Below are 9385 nucleotides of genomic sequence, written 5' to 3'. Positions count from 1 at the left end.
AATATAAGGACCTATATTCAAAAGAACATGACGGCACATTATTAATGTGCTCGAAAAAAATACAAACTATATATATATATATATATATATATATATATTCATAATGTATGGAAAAAATTACAAACAACATATATATTCATATAATACATAAAAAAGCATAAAACATATTAAAAAAAGCATAAAAACATATGTAAAGAAAAGCATAAAAACATATGTAAAAAAACGCATGTAAAAAAAATAACTATGCCGACCGCATTGCTATCGGCATAGAGACGGCAGGGTTTTGGTGGGCGCAGTGCCGCGGATCGATGTCGTGGCGCCTATGCTGTCGGCATATCTACGCCGCGGACCGATGACATGGCATGCCAAGATATGCCGACGACCGCCCGTCCCGACCGTCGGCATAGGTTTGACGGCATTAGCCGCTGGTCACGGGCGTGGTCGCCGGGCCCACAGGTATGCCGACAGCTGCCGTCGGCGTGTCTGCATCTAGGTCGACGGCCGTTCTATGCCGACGGCTGCCGTCGGCGTAGATAGGTGTAGCCCGACGGCCAGGATAAGCCGACGGCCAGGACTAGGCTGTCGGCATAGCTCGAAGTAGGCCGACGGCAGCCGTAGGCATAGTTTTGGCCGTCGGGGTAGGACCGTTTTCCGGTAGTGTAGGATCGTTGCTAGAGAGAAGCTGACAAGAAGAAAATGGAGAACAAAATTGGTCTTCATGCACGATCGATCGATGGACCATGCACTACAAGGAAAAAGCTAGACATACTGGTCGATGGAAGATGGATGAACGTATAGCACGTAGCTACTCGCTACTCCGGTCGATCTCGTAGTGGCCATTGGTCGTAGGCGTCTTGACGTCCAAGACATGGCTTCCATTGCTGTTGCCGAGCTCGTGCTGCTTGCCGTGGCCGTGGTCGTTGGTCACCGAGGTTAAGGGCAGCTCGCCGGCGCCCTTGACGCTGACGTCGGAGACTTTGTTGATCTCGTCCTTGCTCTTGCCCCAGATGAGAAAGTAGAGGCCTCCCACGATGATGGCTGCACCAATCACACTGAAAGCAACCATGAAATGAGATCATTAGTATTGTTGCACTAAGGTATTACACATCCACATCCATCTTGGCAGCACAAATTAATGTACCTTCCGAGATTGATCTCCTCCTTGAGAATGATGGAACCCATGACGGCGGTTATGATCATGCAGAGAGGGTTGAAGGCCGTCACGAACACAGGACCCCTTTGCCTGGACACGATGCCCTGCACGTAGTAAGCCACGCCGGAGCACACTATGCCGGCATAGACGGCGGTGAAGAGGCGGGTGTCGAAGCCGATGACCCACGCCTGAGTGTTGCCGCGCTCGGCGACGAGGGCGATGGCGCCGCTCATGAGGGATCCCATGCTGCAGATGAGCACGGTGAGCGACAGCTCCGCCGGGTAGCTTCGGAGGGTGTTCGACTGGAGGATGAAGAAGCACGCCCAGGCCACGCAGGCGATGATGACCATGATAGTCCCGTTCAGCCAGTCCCGCGCGCCGCCAGCGCCCTGGCCACCGGCGGTGGAGTGGTGCTGGCCCTTGGTCCACGGAAACTGCATGACGGGGCCGTGGTACAGGACCATCAGCACTGCGCCGGCCACTGTGAGGACCGTGCCGGCGTTCTTGGCTTGACAATGCAGGCTCCGCAGCCGCACCTTCTCCATGCGCAGGATGAGGGCCAGCACGAAGGTCACGGCCGGGAGGATGTTGACGAGGGCAGTCGCGAATCCCGCCGAGGTCAGCTTCGCGCCCATGAAGTACAGGTTCTGGTCCATGACGGGCCTGAGAGACCCATGCAACACAGCACATCAGTCAGTAATCTAGAAAGAGTTATGTGCTTGATCGCCATGCACGGACGGTCAAATAATTAACGGTGTACGTACTCGAGGAATGCGAGCCCCATGACCTTGATGAAGATGGTGATTGTCATCTTTGGCCTCAGTCCCCTGCACAAGTTGGAGCATGAACCATGATTTTAGGTAGAGTAAAAATTAATCGAACTGAACTTACTAGCTAGCATCCATGCTTCCAGCTAACATGTGGGTTCCATGCATGGTAGGCCCTCCACCTGTGGCCAATCAGGGCACACTGGCTAGTGGAGGTCGTCCAGGTGAGTTTACACGTACGTAAACACACATACCGGACCGCACACGTACAGGCCGGTTAGCTAGCCACATAGACATACCTGCCTGTGTGTCACTTTCTACTTCTGTTAATGCATAATTATATTCCTAAAACCTAAAAAGTGCATACGCACTATTTTGATGAACCGAGCGGGCCGGCTCCTGGCCACTCGCTTCCGTGCGTACGTAGTCCAGGTGTCACCTGATCTGAATCATATAGAATTGTTTTGGACTGTTGCGCTCTCACATAGTGGACCAGGGAATATAATTAGAAGGAAAGGTAGCCTGTGATGTCTATTCTCTCTCTTCGCATGTGACTGATTTAGCTACCTTTTACAACAATTCAAAAAGTCATAAGCTTTTAACCGCACGTCGAAATTCAGATCCGTTTTCACCATTGGAACCCTCGCGACCAGATCTTCGAAACTAGATCCCGCATGGGTATGTTTCGATGAATTTTTTTGATGCCAACTTTGATGCTATATGGTGCAACTTTAGTATTGCGTTGTGCAATTTTTGTACTACATGGTGCAACTTTTTTCAAAACAAAATTTTGGAGCTGCATGATTCAACTTCCTATGTGGTTGCAACCTAGCAACCATGACAACCTGATTTGCAACTAGTCTACTGCTCTGGTCAACTACCTAGTAGTAGATGTGCAACCACGACAACTTTGATGTTTAGTTGCACACACATTGATGTTTAGTTGGCAGGACAGTAGTTGCTTAGTTGGCTTGTAATTTAGTCTAGTTGCACACACATTGATGTTTAGTTGGCAGGACACTAGTTGCACACACATATGCTCAGTCGGCGCGGCAATATAGTCTAATTGCACACACATTGGTGTTTAGTTGGCAGGACTATTTGGCACACACATATGCTCAGTTGGCGCGGAAAATCTAGTCTAGTTGCACACACATTGATGTTTAGTTGGCAGGACACTAGTTGCACACATATGCTCAGTTGGTGCGGCAATGTAGTCTAGTTGCACACACATTGATGTTTAGTTGGCAGGACTATTGGCACACACATATGCTCAATTGGCGCGCCAATCTAGTCTAATTGCACACACATTGATGTTTAGTTGGCAGGAAGACTAGTTCTTCGAAACATCCCCATGCGGGATCTACTTTTGAAGAGCACGTCGCGAGGGTTTCAATGGTGAAAACGGATCTAAATTTCGACATGTTGTTTAGAAGATATGTCTTTTATAATTTTGAAAACCAAAAAATAATGCACAAGGACGGACATGAGGAACGTTAATATAGCGGCATGCAGGTATCCATCACGTGGGAAGAGACCATATAGAATAGGGACTAAACGTGTTGCCTTTTTCTGGACCAGGCGACAAGGGCTTACTGCCTTTTTCTGGACCAGGCGACAAGGGCTTACTTTTTTTAGTCGGCCGCTCGCGAGCGCTAACGAGCCGCCGGCCGCCAGCTAGACGCGCCCAATTATATTACGATGGATCCATCCATATATAGATGCTGCATGATGAGGGGTACGTACATCTGATTTAACGCGTGACAAGGAACTGCGGGAAAGCTGGTTATCTTGTTGGTACAAAATAGAATAAAGTATCAAGATGCATATATGTCTACTAACTTTCTGGATTAGGATCCACCAGTGCTGGTTGTGCAGCTTGCACCATCGAAATGAGACATAAATATGAATGAACTTGAAAAACGTACGTGTGTGTTTGCTCGATTGTGGGGATGCACGTTTGGCAAGTTGGCCTTGTTAATTTTTCCAATGTATCTTCCTTTTGCATCTATCTGTTTGTTCAGTTGTCCCTAGCTACCTAAAAAGTTTGTTTAACTAACTTTAAGTGAATGCTAGAGTACTCTAGCTAGGCCTGGCTTATAATTAAAGATCCTTGCGTCTCGTATTATATTGTGTGGTGACTTAATCTGCCAATCCTCTAATACTGCTGCATGCGATAGTCCAGTCTGTAGCACGTAGAGGCTCACATGCACGCTAGTGTGAGCGGATAGACGTGTGCGCGCGCGTTGATCTTGATCCTCTGCCGGATGTTTTTCCAAAGAAAAAACAGTACTAATGACATGTATGATCGATCGGTTACACTTTGCATGCACACTAGTGACTACTCCCATCCGCATGATGCATGCGAGCGAGCCCATGATGCACGTACGCGGGCACGACGGCGTAGGGACAAGAGAGCCAGAGGGGTGCATGTATGTCTGTGTATGTGAGAGAGGAGAGAGGGGGGGGGGGGGGGGGGGTTGAGGGTAAGTCCGTGCATGGATGAAGTTGTTTACCTCTCGAAGTAGAGGGCGAAGGGCGTCATGACGGCGGTCGCGACAAGGTTACGGTAGACGACGAGCACGAAGTGGCTCATCCCGGCCTTGAGGGACGCCACGGCGATGATGTACATCCCGGCGAACCCCACCTGCAACAGCACCATCGCCAGGTATGGCTTCACATCGTTCAGAACTTTCCACCCCATACCCATCCTCTCTCTCTCTCTCTCTCTCTCTCTCTCTCTCTCTCTCTCTCTCTGGCTCGCTAGCTTAGCTTCCTTCTCACTTAAAATCACAAGTCTAGCTTCCCACTCACTCACTAGCTGGAGCTTGATGTTTCTCACTCTCTCGCTGGCAAGCAAATGGCTGTGATCGATGAGGCGATGAGCTCAGAGCGAGGCCCGTCTCCTTTATATAGGCGCGCGGCGCACACTGCACGTAGCCCATGGGTGGATCCGAGTCATGGATGCTCTATCCCCCGTTTAATATTCCACTTCCAGGCAAAGGAGAACAAATCTCTCTCTCTCTCTCTCTCTCTCTCTCTCTCTCTCTCTCTCTCTCATCCCATCAATTTGTATTATTTTCCGGAAAATGCTGGGAGCACGTACAGCAAACGGCAGTGGGTTTGGATAACTTTCCGGCCACCTGAGGAGAATGCTTGCTCGCGACAGCGAATTGTGTTAAGCCGTTGGAGTCAATGTATATGGGAGTTGTGTTAATTAGCTGCTGGACATAGGCCTTTCACTTTGCCCCTAGATAGTGCTCTTGTGCCGACAGGCGACAACCATCGATGTTCATGCATGCATGCATCTGCATAGTGTCTAGACTAGCTAGGGTCAGAATACTGTTGATGAGTTAAATCAGCTGATAAGATGTAGCATCAATACTAGGCTACTCAAGTGACTGCCATTCCTCTTGGGCCTAAATGCCTCATTGTAAACCAAGAGATTCTTCCAAAAAGAACGAGAATCATATAGGAGTATCTTATTTCTGCTAATAAAAGGCATGATATCATACAGTAATGATTTTTGAAGGTCAAATTAGGTTCTCAGAAGAAAAAGAAGACAACCGGCGCCGGAGTTTCTACTCGGTTCCACTCGCTACCGATCCAGCCACCGTGTTGGTCCAGCCACCGTTTTGGCGCTGTGAGGTGCTCGTACGCTGTGTTTCAATAGTCATTTGAAGATGAGTTTTGTGCTCCTCAACGGCAACATACCCACGGTGGATGTTGTGTCATGAAAATAAAGGTCATATGGTTCTTCCCCTGCCGTGGCGATGCTTTTTGGGGCAACATCACGGCGCCAGAGCTGTGTTTCCTCTGTATGTTTGGTGCAACTATTCTTGCAGAGTTTAGGTTATGTCCTCGCAAGACCGATGTTTCCGATCAGTTGAGTTTTTGCCACAGTGACTGTATCCTTCTGTTGCATATAATGGATTATCTGCCATTCTGGCACGTGCTTTTTGCTGTGTACTTTATCCACTCTCTCTCTCTCTCTCTCTCTCTCTCTCTCTCTCTCTCCATTTATCCACTTCATTATTTTTCATTTGATTTCCATGTTTGTATCAATTATATCTTTTAAATCAAAGGAACATTATGATTTCTTTGCATATTTGTGTTCCTGGTGATGAGTGCTTTGAAATGAGCCCATTGTTGAATAAATTTTGACAAATTTGAAATTGGAATTTTCAATCATGATGAAGCTTTATGCCACAAAAACTATTGACATTTACCTAGCAAACTGTACATAATATATCAAAATGTTAGAACGGGATTTATTGTGTGTCAATGCGCATCAAAGTGATGCATAGGGAACTTGTGGTAACAGTTAATAAATGTGGTTCAAACATAATATTATGGGATTGTGTTGAACATGCATTCTTACAAAGTTTCCATAGGCCTTTTTGTGTTCTAGAGTGCATCAGTATGTTCCATAGAGTTTTATCATGTTGCGTGAAAAGGGGAGAAGTTTTCACGTTATGCCAAAAAGGTTAATTGTGGTTCTGCATGTTCTAAATCGTATCAAAATGTATCATTCTGTGGCAATGCGCTACAAACATAATAAGAAGATTTTGCATGAACATTCATTCTTATCAAGTTTTATTAGTGTTTTAGTGTTCTAGAATGCATCATCATGTTTCATAAAGTTTCACCATCTTTCAGAATTTGAATTTGAAAAATTGTCAAAATATATTCAAGAGTGGCCTTATTTCAAAGTTCTTACCTTAAGGAACAAAAATATTTAAACCATTTTTCAAGTAGACTCTCGATTTAAATGAAAAAATGGATTAAACCTTGGAATCAGATGAAAAAAACATGTGGTTGGAGCATACTATGGAATCTCTGCCACAAAAGCTAGCTATAGGAAAACTTGCCAGCATACATGGAGGAAGTGGGGGCCTATATGCATGTAACCAAATGTTCATAGAGATGAACGACTGCACCATGCAAGGGGTAAATATGTTTTTCCCGCTTTTATTGCTTTGATTTTTTTTGTGTGGAGCTGGAGTCATCCCTGAGTAGAGTGAAGAACTTGCCGTTGGACAACCTGCACTTCTAGGGGATCTTCCCAGAACCAAGTCCGTTCATCGTTCATGACTTCCATCTTTTTGGATGGGTGAATCAAGGGGCCCTCTAAACCCTTTATAGGTAATCATATTCGTGCAAGTGTACGGGTAGTAGTGTCGCTACTTTGGTCCAATTGCAGTGTCTTTGTAGAAGGCTTTGGAGAATTCGTCTTATTACCACGGGGAAGGTGTATCTGAGATATTTCGTTCTAATTATTAGTTGTAGGAGCTAATTTGTAGTTTCTTGAATCTTCGATTCAAAGCATTGTATTTGTAGTGGTTTTCATGTTCTATCAAAGTTAAATATATTTCTCAAAAAAATTTAAGGTCGACTTTTACTACTAGGCCAAGGTGTGTGGAATCCTAGAAATTGCTCGGTGATGGGTGATGGCGTTCCAATCCTACCTCTTGCTCAAGATCTTTCACGGTTATTAGAAACCACATAGTTTGTGAAAGTGCTAGTTATCGACTAGAGAGGGGGGTGAATAGGCGATTTTCATGATACTCTTCAAAACATGAGAGTTTCGAAGACAAACAATAGAAATGAACCTATTGATATGCAACGGAAGTTAGACTACACTAGGCAAGCCATAGTCAAGTATTCAATGAAGTGAAAGTGCGAAGACTAATAGCAGCTAGGTAGTACGGATCAGGATGGAAGATGGTATGAAGCCAAACAACGATAGAAGTCACACAGTGAAGACAAATAGGTAAAGCAAACAAGCAATGACTTCACAAAGACAAACTATAAGTAAAGAGAGGGAGAGGATAGAACCAGTCACTTGTTGAGGACACAGGATTTGTTGGACCAGTTCCAGTTGATGTGACAACTATACGTCTAGTTAGGGAGGCTGAGATTTAACTCAGAAGACCGCGTCTTCACCTTATTCCCCTTGAGCTAAGGACACCCAGTCCTCGCCCAATTACTCTAGTAAGTCTTCAAGGTAGACTTCCAAACCTTCCCAGACTTCGTTCATCGGCGATCCACAATGACTCTTGGATGCTCAGAACGCGACGCCTAGCCGGCTGGAGGATTCACAGTCCTCAAGTGTAACAAGTCTTCAGGTCACGCGGACAGAAAGACTTTAGTGATGCCTAACACTCTTTGGCTCTGGGTGTTATTTGGGCTTTGTCCTCGCAAGGATTTCTCTCTCTCAAAAGCTTCGGAGGTGGGTTGCTCTCAAACGACAAAAGCCGTGCACTAACTCTGAGCAGCCACCAATTTATGGTGTAGGGGGTGGGCTATTTATAGCCACTTGGCAACCCGACCTGATTTGTCCGAAATGACCCTGTGTCACTAAGGAACTGACACGTGTTCCAACGGTCAGATTTCAAACACACGCAGCAACTTTACTTGGGCTACAAGTAAAGCTGACTTTGTTCGCTCGAAGACATAGGATTTTGGTTGAGCATCACTTCAGTCACTCTGACTTTGTTCACTGGGACCCCACTTAACAGTACGGTGGTTCCTACGACTCAACAAAGAAGAAAAGGAAACAACAAAACAACTAGGTCTTCGCGCTCCATAGTCTTCATGCAATGCCTTCTCTTGTCATAGTCTTCAATGTGAATATCTTCACATACCACCATCGTCTTCAATGTCTTCATACATTTTTAGGGGTCATCTCCGGTAGGTAAACCGAATCAATGAGGGACTACTACCTGTCTTATCCTGCAATTCTCACAAACACATTAGTCCCTCAACCAGGTTTGTCATCAATACTCCAAAACCAACTAGGGGAGGCACTAGATGCACTTACAATCTCCCCCTTTTTGGTGATTGATGACAAACTGGTTGAAGTTTTCAACGGGGATAAAAGTATGTGAAATTGTAAAGGATAGAGGTATTGTCTTCGTAAGTAGCAAAAGGCTCCCCCTAAAGATGTGCATATAAGTAATTTGCTTTTGGAATGCAAATGCACATGGCAGGTTGTACTTGTGGAGATCCTCTTCAACTTATGAAGACAATTCATCATGCATGATTTGATATAACAAGGATAATGACATGCATAATGAGAAATGAGCGTCTGCAAAATGACTAAGTGCGTAATTTATCATCGCACATGCGGAATTTATCATCGCATCACAGAATAGCAAACAAGTAGCAGACGACCATCAAGTTTAAGTGTTACAACTCAAAGAACCGACTGTATCAAAAGCGAGAGTTGTAAACACTAGGCAAAATATAAAGAAACCGCCCATATGGACCCGCTTGAAGACTATCAACTCATATGCTTCTCCCCCTTTTGTCAGTAAGGACCAAAAAGGTTCGAAGACATAGAGCCTCTACTCGTTCCCATAAGGAGTAGGAGAGGATGCAGGGTCAGCGTCGGGGTTTGGCGGTGCAGACGAACTTGGTGCATTGTCGATACGCGCTGAAGTTGGAGGAGGTGGAGTTGCAT

At 45.6% G+C, this 9385-nt stretch overlaps 1 protein-coding gene across 1 annotated transcript; it reads right to left on the bottom strand.

Annotated features, from left to right (window-relative positions):
• Positions 1 to 286: 286 nt before the first annotated feature.
• Positions 287 to 4779, bottom strand: LOC123145677 (WAT1-related protein At1g44800). The gene is made up of 4 exons (XM_044565145.1): positions 4437 to 4779; positions 1918 to 1980; positions 1142 to 1816; positions 287 to 1052 (listed from the first exon to the last, which is right to left on the bottom strand). Exons 1-4 carry the CDS (start codon positions 4628 to 4630, stop codon positions 806 to 808), a joined length of 1179 nt encoding a protein of 392 aa, XP_044421080.1. The 5' UTR covers positions 4631 to 4779; the 3' UTR covers positions 287 to 805.
• Positions 4780 to 9385: the final 4606 nt, after the last annotated feature.

The sequence above is a fragment of the Triticum aestivum genome, chromosome 6D (assembly GCF_018294505.1).
Source record: "Triticum aestivum cultivar Chinese Spring chromosome 6D, IWGSC CS RefSeq v2.1, whole genome shotgun sequence".
In the NCBI taxonomy this organism is placed as follows: Eukaryota; Viridiplantae; Streptophyta; class Magnoliopsida; order Poales; family Poaceae; genus Triticum; species Triticum aestivum.
Note: the sequence above shows the minus strand (reverse complement) of the source record. Positions and strands in the feature narration are given on the sequence as shown.